General features: G+C 36.1%; 1 protein-coding gene across 3 annotated transcripts in view; it reads right to left on the bottom strand.

Moving 5' to 3' along the window:
* FCHO2 (FCH and mu domain containing endocytic adaptor 2) overlaps positions 1–23,926 on the bottom strand; it is an 80,582-nt gene extending 56,656 nt beyond the window's left edge. For 2 of the 3 annotated variants that reach the window (XM_079330011.1, XM_079330012.1), the window contains exons 1-8: positions 23,744–23,926; positions 14,859–14,950; positions 9,081–9,155; positions 7,648–7,789; positions 7,404–7,556; positions 3,453–3,557; positions 1,458–1,556; positions 352–448 (exon numbers count right to left, since the gene is read on the bottom strand). In XM_079330011.1, coding sequence (XP_079186137.1) covers positions 352–448; positions 1,458–1,556; positions 3,453–3,557; positions 7,404–7,556; positions 7,648–7,789; positions 9,081–9,155; positions 14,859–14,950; positions 23,744–23,770 — 790 coding nt within the window. In that variant the 5' untranslated portion in view covers positions 23,771–23,926. The remainder of the gene's footprint in view (positions 1–351; positions 449–1,457; positions 1,557–3,452; positions 3,558–7,403; positions 7,557–7,647; positions 7,790–9,080; positions 9,156–14,858; positions 14,951–23,743) is intronic. The other variant, XM_079330013.1, reaches the window with a different exon arrangement.
* Between the last annotated feature and the right edge of the window lie 1,884 nt (positions 23,927–25,810).

Below are 25,810 nucleotides of genomic sequence, written 5' to 3'. Positions count from 1 at the left end.
AATAGAATTTATGCAGAATCACAGTTTGTACAAGAAACACGTAGCAGACAACATGTAGTTTGTACAAGGAACTAGAGCTTCTTGACCAATTTCCCTGATGTTCCAGGAAACAGCATAGTTTAGCAGTATAGAACTATAAACCACCAAGCTTTATGAACACAAATACTACATTCACATAATGAATTCTGCATTACTAATTTCTATGGACCATTTAATATCAAAGTTAATGAATACTGAGAACTTGAACATATATTAAAAGTACATACAAATATGGGTTTGACCTTTCATTAGGAATGGAAATTTCCAGTTTTAAAGCTAACATTTCCTATTCTATTAGTTTTAATCTCTTACCAGGTCTTTCCTTGCCGGTTCCTTTTGACTCAGCAAATTTCTGTATTAAACTCTCAACTGTAGTATTTGTCATGTTATTAATAAACTCTTCATGCACCTTCAAAAAAAAAAAAAAGTGATTAGCTTTAAAAAGTAGCTTTTGCTATAGTTAAGGTTCAAAAACCTTCCCTCTAAAATACATTACAGAACTTAGAGAAAACAACACATATTTTATCTAGGAAACCCTTCTCTTTGCTGTGGTATTAGCACGTGTGGATACACTACAAACAAAAAAATGAAATGACATATTTATGTTTTACTTCTATTTCTTCCATGTTAAACAACTTTTGTATATATAATTTTCTGAATTTGTCAGCAACATATCCCACTATAATGTCAGGAAGACATTTTAGTCTTTTTTCAGCCAGCACCAGTTTAGGGTGTGAACTGTTACTACTGTATTATCACAACTCCCACCTGTTGGAGTAAAAAGCATTACTTTGTTGTATTAGTTTTGGTCTAATAACATGTTGTTTTGGTCCTACAGCTGTTAATAGGTTTTTCCAACAAGGCAGGATATGCATATACTTTATAAATAAACCACATGACCCTTGTGATGATCACTTATTAGCAGGAGACCTCAATACTAAAGTGTAAGCAAATAAAATGACTTGAAAAATAAATTTTAAAAAAAGAACTGCTTGTAAAAATTATAAATTAAACCAAATTCCATCTAAACAAAAGATATTATAAAAGCTTCTGTTACTAAATATCTTTTTTTCATAAAATCCAAGAATATAAAATATTTGGAAACTCAGAATGATATAATTTCTAGCTCTAATTTAAAAAGTAGCATCCAAATTCTATATTAAATGAGTTCTAAATTAATATTCAGAAAGTAGAATTTAGAAATACAGTAAAAATTCTTCAAATTGTCCTAATCTTTTGTTTTCTGTGAAGACATAATTTATCCAGACTTATTTTGTTAATCTTGTGACACTAAACTTAAAAATGCAACAGGAAGCCATGGAAATTTGAGCTTATGTTGAATTTCACAAAGTTAAAAATATTCCATTTAATAGTTAAGGAAAAACACAAAGCATGATCTAAATATAGTATAAAAATACCTCTCCTATTTGCAAATGAATTTCTTTTATGGTATTTGATAATGACTGTATAATCTCTTTCATACGAAGCAGGTGCATTTCTTCTATGTCTTGAAATTTCTGCAAACAAATACGAGTAATTAATCATAATGAAAATATTTCGTGAAACACTTAAATCCTAAATTTCAATAATTAAATACACTAAAATGAAAAAAAACCAAATAAACCACTTTTTTTCTCCATATCTTAAACATAATAATTACATTTAAGATAGTAAGGTGCAGAATTCAGAGATTTATGAAATAATGCACTTTAGAAAGCAAGCTATCCTTTCAAAATCATTATTGAACTTTTTTACTTGCTTTTAAAACTTTCATCTCACCTTTAAAAAAATCCGATCTATTTCTACCAAAAGAAAATAAATTTAGAAGGTGTTCAAATTTTCTCTTTTCTCTATTACTTGTTTTTCCATCTAAACTAAGAAATCTTATTTCTTATTTATATCTGGTTTGCACTTCCTTATTAGAACACCCTTGTAGACATATATACTCTTTCTCTAGTTAAATCTATGTTCTTTGCTTCTTTAATATGATTTGTTTGATCTTTAAACTCATCACACATAATTTTTACAGTTTGTTCCTTTTTACCCAGGCTGTCAGCTGACAGCCATTTTAAAATCACTTCCAGAGTTTTGAATGGCCCTTCTTGGCCAAAAATCAGAACTATAAATGTTCTCATCCTCCCCAACCGTCAGCCATAACAATCTTGAAATCTTTGTTTACTTCTGCTCTTTCCTAGTTCTCTATCTATTTCTGTAACTGCTCTTTCAAGTGTGTCCAAGCCTTAGTGTACCACTTAATCCTCTCTCCAATTTGCACAGGATTCTGTGAAGATCCCTATCTCGCACCTCCTGCTACTCTTGATTCACAAACATGACTCCATACATACAAGACATGTATCTCTAGCTTCTTAGGCCCTTAATCTTCTGCCATACTTATGTACTTCTGTAGGCATTACTCAGAAGATAGGGTCATCCTCTGTAGCCTACCTTGGGATTTTACTTCTTTTACTGGACACTGTAAGGCAGATTTAAGTGAAACCAACTGATTTTGCACTGAAAGAAATGCAAATATTCATATCCCTCACTGGTTTAATTTTCAGAACTGATCAGCCTATTTTCAAGTGAAATGTATGCTGAATTAAGATAATACAGGGTGTGCTTCACACAGAAGTGGGCTTCCATATATGACTGGACTTTATTTGTCCTATAATATCAACCTTAAAGCAGCTATTGTGCAACCAAGCTGTGGATGCAGCTACACCAGATACTTAAAATGAATTCAACATTCGTAGAATGACAATTTTCATTTCCAATATGGACAGATATGGAAAATTTACAAGTGTGCATTATAACATTAACTGAAAATTTAAATTTCAACTAAAAGGATAGCTACAGTTAAGGAACTAAGGCTAACTAAATTAGTCAAATGTGATTTAAAATGTAGCAAGAAATGGCACATGGATTGATATTGAAAACTTGAAATATTCCAGAATACAGTCTTTTAAAAAAAAATCCAGAAACTTAAAACAGTTGTAAAGGCTTTTCATAATCTCAAATAAAGCCTGGGTAGGCACTTCATTAATCTGTAACTTTAGTGTTTTCATGGAATGATAATGAAAAGCTGCAATAAAATCCAATATTAAAACTCCCGTGAATGAGTTCAGGATGCCCAACAATTCAGAGGATTTTCCACATAAACACAATGCATATACAATACTTCCAGAAATTTATTTTGGTTTCTTCCAAAAATTTCTCCAAAACATCTTCCTGAGTGCCACTGCACCGTGTCATTCAAGGACAGTGCTATTACAATATACATGGTCAATGTTTGCCTTTCAAACAAATAAATTTCCAAGGGCACTAGTTTATCGAAATCTTTAATTTCAGATGGCTCCAGAAATTAAATAGAATATATTAACTGACTTCAAAAGTAACTAATTTAATGCAATACTTACCTGTGCTGTTTCTGTCATTTTCAGTTCAAAATCAGATTTAAATGCAGCATACTTCTCCACATACAGCTTATAGGTATCTGTTGCTTTTTTAGATTTAACTGCTGCCTATAAATCAATACAGATATGTGTCAAATGTCACACCTACAGGTTTTTTAAGTTACCATTAAAAGAAAACCTTGGCTGATCTCTTAAAATTATTCAAGAGCATACCAAAACAGAGAAGTGTCATAATGAAATTTCACCACCAAATATCTCAGATAAGAGCAATTAGAGATTTTACTACACATAAATCACATAGAAGTGTAACAAACTCGCTCAATTAAATCCCTTCCCCTTATAAGCAAGGGAAATTTTATTAAAATATATATAATAAAACCTATTTTTAAATAATTTTTTTATTGCTGAAGACAACTCATTAGCTCTTGTCAAATATGAGCAAAAAGTTTATATTTGTGACAGCAAAAAAGAACAATTAGAATACAGAGCAGTTATAAGTGCAATACTGAAAGAACCAAGGGAAAAAACCCCATGATGGTGAAGTCCTCTTAGAATTGCAGAAAGAAACTCAAAATATGGAGTTACATCAATAAATTAACAGATATCTGAAAGTGAAGCTAGTGCAGAACATAGTGAAGGCCAGATTTAGGCAGGTCAGTGTTATTAATAACACTCCTTTGGAGATTTACACTTTTCCTTATATGTTGCTAATAAACCAAAATCTTCTTTCTTGGAGTTAAGTAAAACACAAAGCAAAACACAGGAAAATCTCAGTATTACACAGAGAAAAAAACTGAATGAAGTGACTGACTGTAGTAGAAAAAAAGTTATTTTCAAAGTTTACAGCATGATGAATGAGATTAAATCATTCAAACCTTTGATAACCTATTTCCAAATTAAATGCCAATGAGAATCATCTCGAACACCATTTTCTTTCGTGGCTTCTTTATTCAACGTGCTTACTATCTCAGAAATTTCCCATGAGTTGTAAAACAAAAGTATTCCTGAATTGTTAATGATATCACTAAATAATTCTATTTGTTCAAATGAATTAATTAATTTCAAACAAATTAACAGAAAGATGCCCCCAGTGAGAGAGAGATAGAGTTCCTTCAATTTCCAGAAGAAATATAACAGATAATCATGAGTAACAGTATACCATTAGCACTTCAAAGGAATAGGAACCAAAACTAGTTATTTGTCTAGTTATGAAGAAAGCCTAAGCAGATCTGAGTCACAGTCTCCTAAACTCGCAATAATAGAACATGAAAATACATAATGTAAGAAGAATATGGTTTATTCAGAAAAGTTGTAACAAACCTATCATCCTCTTATCCTGAATTTCACTTCATGATTCTCACTCTTACACATTTACACAGGAGAATCACTGAGAAGCACACAGCACTATCATGTTTCCCAGCTGCCATTTACCATGCTGAAAATACAACATGAAATCTTGCTTTTAAAATTTAGACTGCTTTGAAATTGATCCCAAATTTAATCGCTGAAAAGAAAGGAAATGGCAAGCTAAAAGATGCAAAAATGGGTGATTTTTTTGATAAAGCTTTTTTAATTGAACTGTATGTGCAAAGGAGTTTGATAAAACAAAAACATTCTCCATCTTCTATCATGTTAAATGATGAGCAAAATGCCAGTATTACATGTTGAAGAGCAATCAAAAGACTAAGTACTCAGTAGGACAGAAAGATGATAAAACACATGGACACTGTATGATTAACTAGTAATCTCTTCTAAAAACAGGATGTAACCATTCTCAGGTACAGCAATTTCTAGAATTGTATTTACCAGATTTACAGTATGTGACCAGATTTAGAGTATATGAAAGAATAAGGATCTATTTTTTGTTAAGTCACTATAAATAGAGAAGTTTACATGTCAGAGAACAACAGGAAATTATTACGCAAGTTAGTATTAACTTCCAGCTACAGTGAGATTTGCAAGGACTCAGATACCTCGCTAGATTCCTAAATAAGGTATCTCTCCAAACATTTGGCTTTGTGATAAACTCTTAGTACACTGGTGCAGATCCCCTGTTTTCTGAGCAAGCAGTTAATTTGTGATTTTGCTAGTAAATAGTTTTCATGCTTCACTGAAAGTAATAAATCTATTTCCTACCAAAGGAAATATTAATCAATACAATCTTTGGTCATTCTGTTTACAAAATTGCAAGTGTAAATTTGAAGGCATGACTGAAGAGATGTGACAGTGCCAATTACCTGCTCCCACTGGAAACGTATTTTAAGTACTTGCAGAGCATTCAATTACAACATAATTGTATCTAAGGAAGAGGCATAGAACAGTAAAAAAATTACCTTCCTCCTATAGTGATTCCTCTTACCCCCTTTCTCATGTCATGCTGAACATTTTCTTGCTACCAAATGAACAAAGATAATGCCACATCTTTAAAAGCCTTTCCTCAAGTCAACCTTTCCTACTGAAACTCTACTTAAAGAATTAGGAAAAATTATACTTTGAATACACTGCCAGGAAAACATCTGCCAACAATGTGATCCATGTCTAGAATCCAGTGTGAACTGTCATTTGAGACAGAAGGTGGGCGGGAAAAAAGTTAGCTTTATACCAACATAACACAATTGTAACATATTCAACAGTCACTTGTCATCAGTCAAAAGACACTAATTAATATTATCTTCTCCATCAAGATAGCAGGTCTAAAAGCAAAAAGATCATTCTAACAAAAACAATGCCCTACACAGACCAGTTAATTGAAAAAGAAATAGCCAGAGAAATGAAGATTTAATAATAGAAGTTATAATTAGAGACAAGGAAAGGTGACCTCTTTGTTTTATTAGTTAAGATTCCCAAAACCAGGAAAAATAAACTTTTTCCCCAGCAGGTCAAGGAAGGGGATTCTTCCCCTCTACTCAGCACTGGTGGGGCCCCACCTGGAGCTGTGTCTAGTTCTGGATTTTTCATTGCAAGTGAGACATGGACATATTGGAGAGAGTGCATGAAGATGATTAAGGATGGAAATGTCTCTCAAATAAGATAAAACTGAGACTGCTAGAACTGTTCAGCCTGAGACAGGAAGCCTTAGGGAGCATCTTACCGATGGATATAAATACCTGGAGGGAAGGTACATGGAAGACAAAGTCAGGCTCTTTTCAGTGGTGCCCAGTGCTGGCACAGAGATAATGGGCAATAATGGAAAATACAAAAGGTTCCCTCCCTCTGAACATCAGGAAACTCCTTTTTCCTGTGAAGTGAGTGAGCCCTGGCACAGGCTGTGCAGAGAGACTGTGGCATCTCCATCCTAAAAGACACTAAAAATCTGCCCAGAAAAGGTCTTGAGTAACTGGCTTGACAGAGCCCTGCCTGAGCTTGTGGAATAGACAGGATAAGTTTTTAGAGGTCCCTGTCAACCTCAGACACTGAGTAATTTTGTGAATGGATCAATGCCTCCAACATAACCCAAGGACAGTACTAAGTACAGCTCAAGTGTACTTGAGTCTTTGGTCCATGAGACTGAAACCTTTTAAAACAGCACTGAAAGTGTCGATGACATTTTTTTTTATTTATTGAACAGACTTCAAATACTCAGGTACTCAGCTACTTTATCTCATTGCAGGCATAACATAGTTACTCCTGAGTTCAGTAACAATGGCACTGAGTATTCATGGAAGGAAATATATTAACAAACAATTGAGCACAATTTCTGCTAAAGCCTCTACACAAAACTATAATTTGATGCAGGTATTTACAAGGTGAAGAATTAGAACTACAGTACAGTAAGAACAGACAAGGAAGTAAGTGTAAATAAAACATATCTAGGTATTCACGATACCATGCATATTGCAAAAGAGTCACAACTTTTAACTATATTTAACCCTTTCTGAGCATTTCACTTACTAACACAATGTGAACATATAAGACAATTACTAACACAATTAAAGAAAGATGTGACAGAGCTACCTTTTCAATGTCTCTCTGTGTTGCTCCTTCCTTTTTCAAGCGTTCTTGTTCCACACACTTTGCATTGTAGTTTTCTTTTGATTTCTGCAAGGCCTGAGTGATACTTTGAATATTTTGCACTGCTTCCAAAGTTCCTGAAACATCTTCTTTAGTCTGCCAAATATCACATGGTTGTCAAAACCAAACCATTTTAATTTTAATATTAATAAGTCATTGGACATACATAAGAGAAAGAATTAATAACCTTTTTATAAGCTTTGATCTGTTCATCTCCATACTTGTGAACTTCTTTTATTAGCTCTTGTAATCTCCGCACAAGATCCAAGTGACAACTTGCTAGTTTTTCTGTTGAAGTTTTGAAAACATCCCAAACTGGTGCAAATGTCCTGGATGGAGGAAAGTAATTTTAATCTGCTGATTTTTCTTGCAGTTAGCAATTTTTTTAGTAGTGCTAAAGAATAATCAGTAAGTTTCTGATCATTCTCCCCTTAAAATTGAAACAAACAGAACACCCAACAACTGTCATAAATTCTTATTAAATAAGCTCCCAATGTACTTGGCATCCTATCTACTAATTTTTCCATGTTTTTTGTTTTACTTGTATTGATTCCAATAATAAAACACAGCAAATTTCATTTCATACTATGATAAGCACACAATAATACCAAGCCTCAAGAAAGTGCAAGAACAGCTTACAATAATTTAACATGTAGTAAGTACTGCCATGTATATTCTTAAACAGTGTGAACAAATCAGGTATTTTTTGGTTAGTTACATTTCCAGTTGTCTTGTATCATTGCAGCCACAAGATGGAGGAAAAAATAATGGGGAAGATCTGCCACTAAACGGGATCTACTGATGAACAAAGATGAACAAAGAGTGGGACCATTTTTCAGATTCAGATTTCTGTGCTGAAAGGACTTTCTCCAGCTATTCCAAAGATATACTTCTGCCTTGCTATTCCAGTTAATGCTGAAAAAATCAATACTAGCCATAGGCTTTAAAGCTCTTATGTTCAAAGGTTCTGTGTCTGCTTGTTAGTTTAATGACCAGAAACAACTACTATCAAATTATCTACTCATGAAAGCCTTCCTCATTTCTACATTGAATTATTATAAATTTAAAAAAATATATATTTTTTTCTCAGAGGTCTGAGTTTTTATTGGCCTAATCTTTCTAATGAAACAACAACTATTCATCATTCTAATTTTTAAAAACATACCCTGTGTATAAAACTTCCATTTAAGTATGGAATAGACCTATGGAAAAGTCTCATTCTGAACATCTCTGAGAACAAATAACACTCAAAAAACAAAAATAATAGAAATAAATAAATTCAATGCCATATTTGCAGGTGTTCTCTCTTCATAATAATTTCCATAGGCTCTAGAGGATGTAATAGAAGTCACTGTGTCTGGAAAGAACAGAGCTTTAAACACAGAGGAAAAGAAAGTTTATCTGTATTTGGGCTTTCCATGTTTTATTCAATTTCAAAGAATTGCACTGTCTTTGTCATAGCTGCACAAATTTTTCCATGGTTACTAAAGACTTAATAAACATTTCTAAAAGTGGCAAAGTTACACTAACTTTCAACATCATCAATAAAATATTCAGAATCAAACTTGATTCTTAGCATGCATACAGTCACTTATTTGTCTCTTATGTACACTTACTTACCCAAGTTGTGTGTAATTGCTTGCTGATTTGGCTAGTTTTGTCATCGACCTTGAATATGTCTCCTCTATTGTAGCCCTGCCAAAGAAAGCCACCAAAAGCATAATCAAAACTTTGAAGGTATGAAGACTGAATATATATTCCAAGGGTATAAAAGAGGAGACTTTTATGGGAGCTAAAAACTAGAAATTATTAAATTCAAATGATCTCTCAAAAGCTATACAAAAAAAATGACATTAGTATATCTAAAAAAATAATCTAAGAACCCTGTGCAAAACATTACAGGAACTCAAAGCTTGAAAAGGACAATTCCTTCCTCTCTACTTGCTGTTCTCAACTGCCATTAACTTTCCTTAGTAACAGACAGTATAAAGCATCATAACAATCATTATCCGGCTCTGTCCAAGCAGGAGAATGTTAAAAGTAACAAAACAAAATGTATTTGCAATAAAAACTTTACTATAAACAAACAATATTTACTGAGCAATCACATCAAACAAAATGAGATCTTGTTTAGTCTTCTTGTTGGGGGTAGGCTGTTTTTTCCTTTAAGTTCTTCACATAGTGATATTTCAGTTTAGAATATACTGAAAGTGTTCTTATATTTTCCTTCACTCAAACACACTTAACTTTTGGAGATGTAAAATATAAGTGTTGGCACAGATTTCAGAGCCTCCACAGAGGCAATTGCTATAGAATCACCTATCACAGCAGTGACTCCATGCAGGTTGTTCCCTATCAATCTTCCTTACCCTCCTTTATTAAAGATACACAGTATTTTAAATTTTCACCCTAAACCAATATTCATTATGTAGTGACAACTTAGATTTAGAAGCATCCTAGATTTCAGGAAATATGGTAATTGCCTTTTCTTGAAAAGTTTGGAGCAATTTCTTTCCTGCTTTATTTTTACAGAGGACACAAGAGAAGAAAAAAAAGCAGATGAAGAATTTATCCCTGTCTCAAGTTATGCCATAACTATAACCTGAGACAGAATTTTTTAGCTCTCCTGTACAACAACAGCTTACAAGAAAAAAGAATTAATTGTCTTGTGAAAATATTAAAAAAATAAGTAGGGGTATTCACCTGAAGCAGAAGAGCATGTGTTAAAAGCTACTAAACTTCCAAAATAACCATCCAGTTAGTTAGTTGGAAATCTCTCTGGAGAAAGAGATTAAACTGCACCATGCAACAGATAAATTTAATTTTGGAAATCACCTACTGCAGTTATTCACCACAAAAGAAAGTCAATTAACTTCATCCTCCTTCCACATACCAACCATCCATATCTGCTATGAAAGTTTTCCAGATTTTATAACTTAGTGCCTTATTTTTCCTCTTTAGACACAAGAATTTTGACCAAAATCCACATCCCTTTTTTCTGAACCAATTTACAGCATACTTCCCTGAGCAATCTGCACAAAACTGAAGCTCTGCAATTCACCACAGAGTATTCATCTGCATCAGTTAAAAACACTAAGAACTGAAAGATGACCAGTTAGTACATTCATCTTAATAAATGACTTTACAGAGCACTCTGTTGTACAAGTAACAAACAGACTATGATTTTCTTAGTAACTAATTTTCACCCATTTGAACATGTGTTTTTGCCTGGGATCTCCTAAACAGTTAAAAGTTAAATAGAAACATATGCATTGCTCATGTCATCTGATCTAGAAGATTCTATGATGCTTACAGGTAATTGCTGCAGAAAAAACATCAGAAAGACTCCCAGAGGGAAAAAAAAAAACAAAAAAACCCAAAAAACCCACAAAAAAACCCCAAAAAACAAAAAAAACCAAAAAACAAAAAACAACACATTCCTGTATTTATTTCTTTCTAGAAAAGCAGAGTGATTTCTTAGATATAAAAAGTTTTGATTTTAAATGCACATAAACACATGACAGTTCACTTACAAAATCTTCCCCATATATAAAGAAGAAAATAACTGTGCAGGCAGCTCAATCTTCTTATTTTGACTTGTTCAAGATACAAAAATTTCTACATGCTTTATCAAGGAAGCATGGCCTTTATTCAAGGACAGGTTGGATGGGGCATTCAGCAATTTAGTCTAGTGAAAGATTCCCTGACCACAACAGGGAGAATTGGAACTCAATGAGCTTTAAGATCCCTTCTAACCCAAAACATTCTGTGACCTGATGATTTTAACAACTGGTGCGTAATCTTTCAGCAGATAGATAACCTGTCCCATTCAAGATTTACCAACATTAAGCAGACTGCCTGCCAAAAAGCTCACTCCTTCAGATGACAAACTTCTGAACCACAGATCCAACTGGCTCTCAGTTATTCTAGTACATGATCAATAACAAATTCTCAAGAACAAAATTCAAAGAGTGAAAATTGTATTGGTATTGACTCACTGAACACAGACAAGCAGGAAAACCTCTACTCCTTCTAGGCTATCAAGCAGGAACAGCAGATACAGCATAGCAGTATTATTACAAATTAATACATTTCAAACACTTGTTTTTCTCAGAGAAAACAAACTTCACAATCTTGGAATGTTCTTACAGAAATTTTGCAATATATGTTAAAAAGAAATGCCTAAGATAGTAATTTAGAAAGTTATTTCATATCTTACACATTTTTCATTACCATTTCTGAGGCTGGAGAAAAGGAAGCAACACTCTTCCCAATTAGGCTACACACAACTAAAACACTATTCTGAATAGCACAACTAACAGAGATGGGCTTCACACAGCAATGTGTCCTTTGTGCCCAAAGCAGTCTGTACATCCAAACGCACTGACACATCTCTCCTTTCCATGCAAAATCACTTCATAAAAAGTATATTTTCTGGCTAGTCTGGAGACTCCAGCAAGCCCGGCTGACCAGATGACTGCTCTATCTAGAAAGGGTAAGTACTCCAACTTGTTAAAACCATTATCACCAACTCAGATCTGTCTCTACCTATTCTAGTTTTCAGTTTTTACTCTCTTATAGATCCATTTCTGGGAAAAAAAAAAAAGAAAAAAAAAAAAAAGAAAAAATGAAGGCCAATGTGTAAAAAGGAATGGAAGAACAGACTCAAAATTCAAACATATGTAAATTTAGTTTTGCTAGGGAGGAGTTCAGAAAATCAGGTACACCAAAATGAAGGCATAAAAACACTAGATCTAGATGGCTCCTAATACATGTTGCTCATCCCCTTAACATATTTCCAGCAGAAAACAGAACTGTAAAACAATATTCAGACTATAATCTGCAGCAAGAGGAGGACAACAGATAACTGTGTGCAACATCTCTTAACTTCTTTGCAATTAACAAATGTGCAAAATAGATCATGGACAAGACAACTGAAACGTAAAATACTGCAAAATACTGCCCAATGCAAATTCTTTTTGAGACCAAGAATTTGGCCCATGTGAAAAATTATGTTCTACTGAACCTTTTTTATTTCCCAGGAAGCTGAATGACATCCCACAAAAACTTCACAAAAGCAGCAAAGGGCTTCACTGCATGCATATGGACTCTCAAATATTTTAATTAAAGTAAGGACACCAACAATTTTAATCTCTCTATTTCTTTGAATCTAAACTATGTGCCACAAACTACAATTAGCTTAGTCTGTGACTGATCATTCATCCCTTACTTGAAAAGAAGTATCAATTTGTTACTCAACTGCTTTTTGTTAATTGCAGGCTGGCTTATTGAGAGGCAGCAGAAAAACAGGGCTAAGGAATACACAAGGAAGGTTTAATATCCTGATGGAAGTCACTGGAAAGGACTGAATTTAGTGCAGCTGGTCTGCATCATTGAAAAGGAACAATACTGCAGCTTCATAAAGTAAATTGCAATATTTTATTATTGCAATAATTATTGCAAATTATACTCAGAGTCTATCTTAGAGAGTTAATGAGAACTGGAATTTTTTCATAGATCTTAAAAAAAATGCTGTAAGATGGCTGCATATTTATCTTTGGCACATCCTGATCCATGCACAGGAAAAAACATTTCTTGAACTCTCATTGAGGATAAAGTATCCATGGAGATCCTCATGTATTCCTCCACAGACATTAACCTTTAAATGTTATTTAAAACACCAGAAATAATTGGCAGAAAGTTGAGCTGAAACATTTTAACACGCATAAAAATCTCCAAAGATTTTATTTATTGACTGCAAAGACAGAATTTAAAAGTTATATAAATATAAGTATTTAATTTAGAATTATTGTAAATAAAAAATTAATTTGCAGAAGCTTATAGATAGGAAAAAAAGCTGAATGCCATGTTCTTTTTACTAGGGACTTTGTGTAGAAAGAACTGTCAAGTTTTACTTAACTGTCAAGTTTTACTTATGTCAGTATTATAAAGCAAAGAAACCAAGTTCAGATACAGCAGCAAGTTGTTTTTTACCCATTTACTTAAGACCTTTCACCTTAGGACCAATGGAGCATGCCCAAAGAATACAACATAAAGATAGAGCAAGATGATTTCTCATCTAAACATGGAGGTAAATCTAAACACAAAGGATGCAAAACCAATAAATTTAAATGTATCCAAGTATGATGTAAGATGGTACAAAAATAGATAATTCCAAAAATAAAAGAAGCTTTCAAAGGAAAGGTTCAGGAACTCACACAGATAAGGAAAGGCAAATATTAAAAGTGCAAGTTTGTGAATCATTAATCATTTGTACTAAACATGAACAGTGTTCTGTCTGATCTGCTTGATCCAATTCAGGATTTCGATCCAATTCCGGATTTCACTAGAACCCTTTGTGGCTACATAATGCATTCCCTGAAACTGGGGACTTGCAAAACAGAAGATTCCTTGTGTTATGCAGTCTTTCCAAAAGGAGACATCCCATTCGGACTCTGGAACTCACCCATTTCTACTTAGTGAAAAGTTTTTTTGTAATTTTCTCCAATTCACTTTGAAATGACCCTAACGTTAGTGCAATGGAATATCTGTCAGATTTGTGGTGGTTATATTTAGTGGAAATTTGAAAGTACTGAGATCTATTTGAGGCTAAAACTTAAATTTTGAAGAATAATTCCAGTTTTTTCTACAGCTTCTACCGCAAGAAGCCAGCACTAAAACAGGCCCTCAGTCAGTACCTTGCAACTATTTTCCATGTGTTACCTAGTGTTACTAAATGAGGAAAGACAAAATTCCTAAGTAGGCATAGAGGTAATTTTGTTCAGAAGGGAAATCCATGTGTTCAATAGAGCAGCAGCAGTCTTCTTTCACATTAGGTCACCTGTTTTAGAAGTTGTCACATTTTCAGATTTCAGTCCTCTTCCTTCCATCCAATATAGGAGGACCTGTGTTATTTTCTGCATATTATTTTCTTGCCCCTATGTATCACTCTCTTTAACAAACCTTTCTGAAAGTAAAATTTCTTAGAAGTTTATACTAGCAGCTGCTAATAGCCTAATACCAAATCTATAGTAAAAACTTCGTAAGACTGATAATTTTTGTAACTTTAAATGATCATTTTTCTTCTAACCAAAATAAAAAATTTGGATAAATTTGAATAAACAGCTGGACACCTAATATGACACTTCTAGATTTTTACTCTCATCTTTTAAATGGAACCTGAAAAATTATTACTAACTGATGCTTAAGAGTTCCTAATCAGTTCTAAGTGATTGGAATAAGTATAGATATTTTTTGTAGAATATGAGAGGTATATTAAAACAATAATTGAGTTTTGATAATTGAATTTTGTTTACATATTTTGCATGTTACTGTTAAATGCAATGAAAACAATAAAATCCACAGATACTATATTAAAAATACAGGATGAACACTTACCTTTCTCTAATAAAATCTGCTAAGTCCTTTGTTGACAAATGTCCGTGTTTCATATTGTGATAGAGGACATCAAAGCCATTGTTCCTTTCTCCCTAAAGATAAACAGAAGGTAGAGCTATGAAATGCAACATGCTGAGCTTATGCATTTCAAAAACTGCTTTTCATTTTTATCACTTCATCAGAAAGTTAATTATTTCTAATGCTTCCGCTTTTTAGCAACTGTCGTTAGTTCCCATGAATCCAATGTAAACTAAAATCACCTCAGCTGCTACCACCACCTTTCTATTAAGTATTTCTAGTCTATATCAAAGATACTTTTGTTGTAGATTTCTATGTGTCTTGTATTCTTTCACTTCCCATCATATTAAACACATTCTAAATGCTGTACTCTATCTTCTCATATCTCTCATTATTTTACATGAACGAAATTCAGTTAGGATTACTTGATATCCTACTTCCTCAATCCTTCACACTTCATTTCTCTTCCCTTGCTTTTTTGCAAAACTAGTTAACAAAATAATCACTAATCTTTTCCTTCTCACTAGTAGCCTCTCTTTGTCTATTCTCAAGTTTAGTTTTAAGAGGTTTTCCAGAGAGTAAGGCACACCCCACTATTAAAACTGAGACACCGCTCTAAGCACTGATTAATAAACTCAACCAGCTTATGACATCTGGCATTATGATGAACTTCCTCCTGACAGCAAAAAGCAACAACAGAAATGAAAGGAAGGCAAGGCATGGCATAATAGCAGTGATACTATTGAAGTTTTCCTGTCAGACTGTCCATTCCCCTTCTCCTTCACAGAAGCTTCAGATCCATATTGTTGCTTCTATATAAGGTGCAAAGTGTGCCCTCAGGAAAACTGCATGCACGTTCAGAGTGGAAGGGAAAGAAGGACAGCATGGGATAGTATAGAATGGAATAGACTGTTTCAGGGATCTCCAGCAATCATTTAGCCCAACTGATTGAGCACTTTGGGGATGACCAAAAGTTAAATCATGGTGTTAATGGCATTGTCAAAAATGTCCTTTAAATACTGACTCACTATCTCTAGGAAGCCCATTCCAGTGTTTGACCACACTCCCAGAGTAAAGAAATGCTTCCTAGTGTCCAATCTGAACTTTCTCTGACATAATTTTCAATCATTCCTACATGTCCTATCTTTAGGTCCCAGGGAGAGGAAATGAGCATTGTCCTCCTCACTTTCCCTGCTCAGGAAGCTGTTGAGAGCAGTGAGGTCACCTCTCAGTCTCGTTTTGTCCAAACTAGACAAGCCCAAATCCCTTAGTGGCTCCTCACAGGACATGTCTTCCAGCACCCTCACCAGCCTTGTTATCCTCCTCTGGATGCATTCAAACAGTTTCACATCCTTCTTAAAATACTGGACTTTTAACAGAGGCAGCTCTATACCGCCAGCAAAAGCCTGAGAATTTGCTTCCATACCCTTCCAAACATTTCTGCCTGTTCAGTTCTGTAAAAATTTGTTTGTGCAGCCATAAAGCAAACCTTATCAGGGAAATTATACAGCTGAAAAATAAAGCTGGCAAATAAAAGCAAGAATCACTGATCCAGATCACTGCAAGGACACAAACAAGCTGCATTGCTCAGCAGAAGGGGGGGCTAGGAGGAGAAGGCATGCAGGGATCTGCTGTCTTAAATAAGGAGGAGCAGTCATGGGTGGATGGAAAAACTTCACAGTAGCCGCAGCATTAGAGTCCACTTCCACTACGTTTCAAGTTGCCTTAAAGGACACCACACAGATACACAAATTTACAAATAATAGAAAACTGAAGGCAATTTTATATAGATCACTAGCCAGGATTATTTGCTTTACTTCTTCCAAGCATTGGAAAAACAAAACCAATGGAAAAAAAACCCCTATAAAATCTTAGTTTCCATGGTTGCAAGTAAGCTTTAAAAGTGCACCTGAAAAAGTGCAAATTCAGATTAGTGTGGCAAAAGTGCAATTACAGTCTGCAAAAAGTACAAGCAAAACTAAACAGAACACATGAAAATACAGCAAACTGTAAAAGGACTCTTCTCAGAGCAAGGCTTTTACAAACTTGAAAAGTAAAAGCAAGATAAGAACACCAATTAGAAAATGCAACTTTTTTTGAATGCTGTCCTACTCAAGTACCAGTCTAAATAATTACTTTCCCCATGCAGCCCTATCTAAACAATTTTGCTTTGTAGTTTAAAGCCCACAGTAACTTTGAATACTGGTGCACTAACTTATTAACTTTTTGTAGTTACTAAATATAAACCCTGAATGCCACTGCATTATAATTAAGACTTCACCGGTATTTCCAATTAGAATACGGAATATAATTCTTATTTAACTTCTCCGAAGTTGTTACTGTACTCAAATTTATAGATAAATATTGATAAATAAGTAAAAAAACTAATAATATTCTTCTTTGTGAAATGTTCTTTGCATTAAGGTGTTTCTTTCAGCTAAAACAACATTTTATCAAAATGTGCTGAACATAGGCTGCTTCTAAACTTTTCATAATGGAAGCTTTTAAAGGTGCTTTTTCTACACTTGAGTTCCATAAACTTCCTGCCTATTTAGAAGTGCAGGAAGGGTAGCACAGCCATGAACCAGCCACTGGCTGCAGCCCTCCTGATAAAACGTCAGAAATGTAACCGTGCAAATCTTTAGAGAATGGAATGAGCCTGAACAACCAACTGCCATCATTATCTTGTTCTCTAACTGTAACTGAAGGTTGCTGCAAAGGAAATAATATTTTCACTTTAATTAGGTTTTCTAATCAGTCCTAATTTTTTTCCTCACTTCACAATGAATAGTAGAAAGCATGACAGAGAAACAGAACAGATACTTTCCTTTATTGAGTCCCCTGAAAGCCTCATCTCTTATACACTATCAATAGTTACCAGAGGTTAGGAGCCTACGTGCAAAATACATTAAAGTTTAAACAAAGCAGCAAGTCAAAAGCAGGCCCACAGATTTGAGGGCCTATGTGGTTTAAGTCTGGCCTAACTGAATAACATGTCTTCACTTGTAAATATAATGTGAAGTACAACCTATATTACCTATATCAGGGTCTACCTAAAAGCATAAACATCCAGACTTCAAAACCCGTCACATGACCAACAGTTCTGACAACTAACCTGATGACAATTCTGCTCACATTTGGAGACATCAGCGTACCTAAACCAAATTGTGGTGTCTGTATGCAGAGAGAGATGCTTTCCTGCTTTAGAAAAATCTACAAAATTCCACAACTAAAATTCCACAACTTCTCCATTCAGTAGATACATTCAGGAAAAGCAGCAATCAGTTAAGGCTCTGTATTTGGCATAACGAGACAGATGTATGTGGTGGCTAGGTGGAAAAGTTCTTCAATTTATCCTCTTACATGCACATATGCCATCAACACTGTTTTGTGTTTCGGTTGTTTTTTCTCAGCATTTCTCCTTCCCACACATACTGTATAGAATTCTGTACATGTAAATTATGTGTCTTAGACACTTTTTCTTCACTGGGTGTTTTTACTTGCTCCTTCCTAGAGGCAGAAGCATTATCTGTGATCACTGGAAGACCAATACCGGCCTACTTAAAAATAAATTAACGTAGCATATAGTAGAGGGAACTGATTAAACTTTCTACTTTCATTCACAAACAATTACAATCCACTGATATAAGAGATAGTGAAGTTACATGCAGATTCTACTTCTACAGGTTGCATAGCAGAGAAAGATAATCTTCTGTTGTCATGTATAACATCAGGCTGTAGGTAACAGACTTCCAGATCAGTTTGAAAGACCATTCTGAATGTCATTTTGTTGCTAAACCACCATCTGCTGAGGGTGATCCTGTCATTATTCAATAGAAAACAAATGTAAAACTGTGTATGAGAATGCAAAATGTAAGTGACCCTCTCTCCATACAGGCACTATTTAATTCCTATGAAGTCCATTAGCAGGTTTCTCCTTCTTACCCAGAGCTAACAAAACTCTCTTCAGAAGATGGGGCTTGTTCTGAGATTTCCTTTTCTATACAACTGTAAAAACAATCTTCTGTATCTAGAGCATAGATGTCACCTGACAGCAAGCCATTAGAGAAAGCAAGACTTCAAACACAAACACTTAAATAAGCCTACAATGAAACATTATTCACCAACTTTGTACACAAACCAAATTAAATCATGGAAAGCAAGAGCAACCCAGTCTTCCCCTTCCCTTCATCAAGAACTAGTTGCAAAGATTTCCTCATGGAAATGAAAGTAGCCCTGTCAGCAAATGTGTAGTCAGAAATCAGCATTTCCATGACTTGTGCATAACAGGAAACAGATTACAGGAACTCTACGGTACTGAACTACTTAAAATACTTCAAGTTTTTAAGAATGTTTGTTTGTTGTAATTAAAAGAATTCTGTATTTAAAATCTACATTTAGTAAAATAGCCAGAAATTTCTAGGCAATCTGTAACAGCATTTATTTTCTATACTTCCCATCAATTATTTGAGTGCAAGCTTTGTCTTCTTTGGATTAAAACTGTTCCAACATTAACATCTATTAGTATAAAAAGGTTATGCTCTGTTACGCTCCTTTTTATTTACCCAGTACAAATAAATGGTTATATTATGGTGATTCTGACTTGCCAGATACTAAGTTCAGAAATACATAAATTCATTTCAGATGTTCTGGCAAACACTGCTGTCATATTCTATAAACTGTTGATCCTTGTTACAGTTTCAAATAAATAACATGCATTTCATGCTTTCTACCTAATAAAAAATAATTTTAAAGTAATTTAATTTATTCGGTCCTGAATAGATAAAAATATTTGTGTGATTAATATTATGGTGTTACATTTTTGAGAATTATCTGTCCATAAGTTTCAATTCCTGAGTGTCTGAAACAGCTGCAGTAAATTGAGAGCATTGAAATGTGAAAGATAAGCAGTCACCTGATGTTTACACAGGTAGTGCAGCTTCTTCAGTTCTGAAAGTTTGAGAAGATTGGACACAAAAGCAACCTGTCAACCTCAATTTCCACCTTTCCATTCCAAAATATCAAATAAAGATCAGCTCCAGAAAAGCTCTATGCATATGAGGAAGAACAGATATTTCCCATCATATATAGGTAACTAAAAATGATTTTTAAACTAACAGATGAGAGGCTGCCAACTGATGCTAGGTGCACACATAGAGAGGGTACTAAGCAAATATTGCACAAGAGCTCTCCTGAAACAGAGCATTCAGCTGTATGCCCAGCAAAAGAACAGTGCTGCATAAAAATATGAATATAACGGCAGATGTCAGCATGGCAAGTCTTCATGCCACTCATATACTCACAAGTTTGTATGACAACACACCTTACCCTTAACAGAGCAAGCCTCTTCACAAAGCTACAATTACTAAACCAGGATACTGCCAACCTTTATGCCCCACAAAAGTATCTAGGAAAAAAAGGAATCTTAAACACAGCCATTCTCAAAAGCTATAAGTGAAGCAATCAAGTTTTAAAAATAATTAAAACTTTTTAAAAACAAATTTTTAAGTATGTTTTTGTATGCTGGAACTCCCAGAATTACCAAACAAAGAGTTGCACAGAAACCAGCTACAACTATTCATAGAACTCCAAATAGTTTAATCAAATTAATTTTAAACAATTTATAAACAATCACTGACTGGTTTGGAGGGTGCTTTTTTTCTTGATTTGTCAACAGTTATTCTTTTAAACTATGTCTTAAGAATCACCGACACTGGTCAATTTAAATACAATGTCAAAGTTTAAGCAATGTTTTCTGTTAACAAAACAGTAAGTCAATGATAAAGAATACTTTCTATACTGGTACTTTATGTACCAGTAACAGTGAACTTGAAATGACAAAATGTAGCTATGTTTAACAGAAATAGTTTATGATGGTATTACCATTAAAGACATTGTTTTGATGTAGCACATACACAGCAGCAAGCATACAATGTCTTATGACAATTCTAATTAAGAGTTGGGAATGTTTGGACATGTGACTTGAACGCCTAAAAATCAGTCACAAGAATCAAAGCCACCTGTAGCCTGTACTACTAGTTCATAAATTTGATACCCAAAAATAAAATTCTGGCCTGGAAAATTGCTCTAGAATGCCACGTTGCATTAGCAGACCAGTACATTTTTCAAGTGATAGAATTTTTTTAAAGTGACAGTAGAAGTTCCAGCACTTCACCTTTACACATTCTGAAAACAGTCTTATCTCTCATTGATCTCTTACAGAACACTGGAGAGACAGCAGGCTCATCCAATTTTCTTACATCCTCTAACAACAATAAAACCAAAATGTGCAATTATTTAAACACTTTCTAAAGTAGCAGAAGAGGAAAGCCTTAGGATGATTTTCAAGACTTGCAACAAAGAAGAAAAGATTTGTTTTGTTTACATGAGCACATTTAGGAACTCAGAAGAAATATGATACACTCCTACACATGTCACTCCGCTTTTCTGGAGAAATCATTCAAGTCCTTTAAACCCTTTTCCTATTACTTACAGCAAATTACTAAATCAAGGGAGAGCATCATAGAGCTCAAGATCCAGACTTCCATTTCCAATGCCAATTTCAGCCACAAGTTTATTACAGCATCTATGTCAAATAATTAAATATTAATTATGTTTTAGATACATTTTCAAATCAGTACTTTAAAAAGCATAACTATCCTATTCCATATTTCCAAAAATATTTTGTCTGGGGTAGAAGGACAAGGAATAAATACAAGACAATCCTTCTGAAGTTCTACATATGTTCATCTTCCACAGAAGTCATACATAGGTTGACCTTCCTTTCTCCTTACAAATTACTCTTCACTATTTTTAGTCATGAATCCAGTGCATTTTCACATATCTTCTAATTCCCATCTGAACTTTCTCACCACAATTCAGAGCCTGCATGGATTGTTTCCCAAGTCTTCCAAAGCAGCAGCAATTCTGAACAATAACTTTTCTGAAATGTTAGTGCAAATGAAGATGACTAATGATTTAAAATGCACCAGTCTATAATTTATGCTTTGTTTTGAGGATATACAGAAATTCAATATTTTCAGATATTACAAATCCAACATTACAGTTAATCTTGAAAAATATTCACCCACAGCAGTAAAGAAGGAGCATTCACTATTCCTTTTAAATTTACTTCTACACAAAATAAAACCCTGCCTATGGTATTACAAAAGTTTCTTAGTCAAATTTTGCAAGTTAAGATCCTTTTTAACGTCTTTGTCATCACCGGAAGACAAACACAAGAACAAAATTCTACCTTGTGCCATTTCTGGACATCCTTCTGTACTAACAGAAGGAATCATCCCTATCTTGGCACTCACTGATAAGCCACACTCGGGGTTTTGCTAACAAAATTATAGGCAGAGACTCTGTAAAGCAGAAAAAGAGAACAGGAATTTGAGGTGGATATCTTCTATCTCGTATTTGCTGGAAGCATTTGTGAAGACATGGAAACAGAATGCACAGGAATGGCCCACTGCCTTCACCAATATAACCGACTTACTAACAAAACAAACCACAACTGATCAGACAGTTAAATGAATATACCACAGTACATAACAAACTGTAATAGAAAAGTATGTCAGTTGTGATAGCTGAATAAACAACTTCTGTTTTGCTTTAATCTTAGAAGACAGAAGTTTTCCAAAGAAAATACATCCTTTTATATTAATTTTAATCTTATTTTTATGAAAGATAAAGTTCTTCCACGTTAGCTTAATACTGACCTCCCTGAGAGATCTCACTGAAGCTTCAAATTCAGCAGATTTGTATGGCAAGAGAGCAAATCTAGTATCATTAGATCATTAAATTAGGCCATTAAATTTTAATAGTATGTTGAAAGCAAAGGAGTAAAAACTAAACACATGACTGCAAACAAAACATAAACTTGATCTATGCCTTATATTCAAGAACAGTGTAATTGTGAAATTAGATTTTCCTAAACTTTAAGCATGAGTGCTGCACAGAACTGAAAAAGCTGGCGTTTAAAAGATATTTTGTCTCTTTTTTACTTCAGCCTCAAGCAACAACAATTTCTGTTTCCTACTTCTTGATAGAGAGGCGCCTAGGAAAATTAAAAGAGTGGTAACTTTGTAAACAGCCCGGTAACCAGGAGAACACTTATTTAAATGTTTCAAACTAGCAAAGGTCACAATGACAACTAGTTGCATTTTACACGAATTCAATCCAAATCCGTAATGTGACTTTTTATCGAAATATATCTACGAACATAGACACACAGATATCTGCGCAGAAATGCCTTATACGATGGCAGGTCCACAGCAGGCTGGGAAGCGTGTTGTTTTCCTAAGCCGGCTGCCGCTCGGGTGCAGCTCCTCACGGACACACGGAGACCAGTACCGGTACAAAGGCGAGGAGCGCCGAGGGGCGGCTCTGCCTTCGAGCGAAACAAATGTGAAGCTGCACAGCAGCTCCCGTACAGCGCCAAGACCCGCTGCAGCCTGAGCGGCCCCCGCCACCGCGCCGACTGCCAGCGCCGGATCCCCGTGCACAGAGCGGCGTCCGCGCATCCCTCGGCCCAGCGCCTCACGGCAAACACCCGTCCCATCCCACCCAATTCCATCCCACCCCATCCCTCTTCCCGCCGTCTGTCCGCAGCGGAGCCCGAGCACGGCGGCGCGGGCAGGGCCGGCGGCTCCCCTTGCCCCGCCGCGGGTTGCAGGTACCCCGCTCACCGCGGCCCAGCCCCGCCGCGGCGGGCACGGACCCGCCGCCACAAGGCCCCGGCCCAGTCCCGGGGGTGGCGTAAGAGCCCAGGCTGCTCTCGCAGCGGGGACCGCGGCTGCCCCGCGCCGCGCCCTGTCCGTTCCGCCCGCGGCGCGGCGTCACCGGCCCGCGGCGCTGCCTACCCAGAAGCTCTCCACGAAGAACGCCATCCTTCCTCCGCCGCTTCGGCCACCGGCGAGCCCGGCCGCGGCCGCCGCAGCCGCCGAGACGCGACGGAGGAAACGGGCGCCGCCGCCGCGTTCCGCCCTTCCCGTGACGGAGCAGCCGCTGCCGCCGCTCCCGCCCCGGCCCGGCCCCGCGCCTGCGCTCGGCTCACGCCGCTACTGCGCAGGCGCGGCAAAGGTTGGGGGTGGCGGGCGCCCTCCGGCGGGGATGGCGGGAGCCGCGGGCGGAGCTGCTGAGAGCGGCGGGCGGCGCGGAGGAGACCGGGCTGCGATTCACCCGGAGCGGGGCCGAGCGCCGCCAGAGCCCGGAGAAGGCGTTAGAGCGCCAAGCCTGGCGGAGTTCCATAAACCTTCGGACAAAGCTCTCGGGGACACGATGAGATTCCTGGGGATGTCCTTCATGGGGCTAAGAGTTTGACTCGATGATTCTTGTGTCCCTTCCGACTCAGAATCTTCTGTGACTGTAAAGTGGCTTCACAGCCAAGTCTCATTTCAGCCAAGTAGGGTAAGGTCCCTGGAAGAAGGTGATGATGGATATTCAGTCCTGCAGGGAATTTTGCTGATAGAGCATAGTCTGCCCTCCCAGCAGCATTGTCCCACAGGATTTTACAGTCCCATTGGCATGCTTCTAATAAAGGTACACCTCATCTAAAGCCAAAGAGTATGGAGAAACTGATTAATTCAGGTCTTCACCTTCTTCAATTACGGTTCAGTCTGTAGACCCTTCATTGACTCTATACAGACTATTAGCCAGAGGGGGGGATGGCAATTACAGGTCCAGAACACAGGGCCGCTCAGGTGTGGCCAGTCTGTATTCTTTGTGGCAGAGTCACCACCACTGGACTTTTTCTGGGACCCCAGAGAGTTCCTGTTCTAGCATAATAGGGTGATTCCTTACCCAAGACAGCAGTCAGGTTTTCATTATCAACTAAAAATAGAGGGCCAGGTCTAAGTAGCAATGTGAGAGCTGCAGCTCATTGCCCAATGAAAACATGTGGTAAGCACTTTATTCCAACTTGACCTGTGGTTTTGTCGGCACAAAGTTTTATCCAAAACAGAAAAGTAAGAAGCTGATATTCTCAACTGGGTGTTCAAGGAGCTCACTACCTCCTTATGGAAACCCTATTAGTTCTGGTGTGAAAAACTCACCTTCTTTCACTTTGACACTAATGGTTTTCATACTTGGTTCTGTATGTTATTAGGCAAGGCATGGAGCAGAACATTCAAGTCATCCCTCAGAACCTGATGAGTTCACCAAATTGTATCAAGAACATGCTGAGTAAAGACTTTCACAAAAGAAAACGGTTAGGAAAAAAATAGTTGAGAAATTTACAAAGCTAAATAATTTAGTCTACCTTTACTAGAGATATTTTTATTGAAAATTAGCAGTATCATTCTTAAATGGTATTACAGTTATTGATAAATGGCTGTAGCTTTAGTCCATCACTTCTGTAGCTCCAAGGTAAGTTAAGAAGTTCCTCTCTTTCTGGCAATGTTCTCCCAAAGATTCAATGTATGTCAGGCTTGATAACTTGTCAATGAAGAGAAAACCTCTGTAGCTTTTTCTCAGTACAAATTTCTTCAAAAGTCCCAAGACTGTTAAATCGATCTCTCTCTTTTGATAAGAGAAGCATGTGTTCTGTCATTTTAAACAGTAATAGCATACTATAGTGTTGTGGATAGGTAAAACTTTATAAAAGGAAGGCCTTGTGAAATCATGGCTCAGTCCTGTTACTTTAGCTAAGTAGAAAAGGATGCTGGGAGCAACTTAGCTGAATTAGAGGCAGAAAAACAAGTTATGTAACCCTCCCATGTTCACATTGTGGTTCATGGTGTATGGTGCTTGGTTGGATGATGTTTGCTGTATTTCAAAAGTATGTATCTGATAAAAGGCTAACTGCTTAAAAAGGCCTGGTTTTTGCAACAAAAGAGTTGTCTTTTGCAGCTGCCTGGGGACTGTGTTGCTCTGGTTTGTAACACTATAGGACTACACTTGAAGAAAACTTTCTTTAGTCCTCTTTTTAC

This window comes from Erithacus rubecula, assembly GCF_903797595.1.
Source record: "Erithacus rubecula genome assembly, chromosome: Z".
Taxonomy (NCBI): Eukaryota; Metazoa; Chordata; class Aves; order Passeriformes; family Muscicapidae; genus Erithacus; species Erithacus rubecula.
The sequence above is the reverse complement of the archived record's forward strand: the minus strand, read 5'-3'. Positions and strand labels throughout refer to the sequence as shown.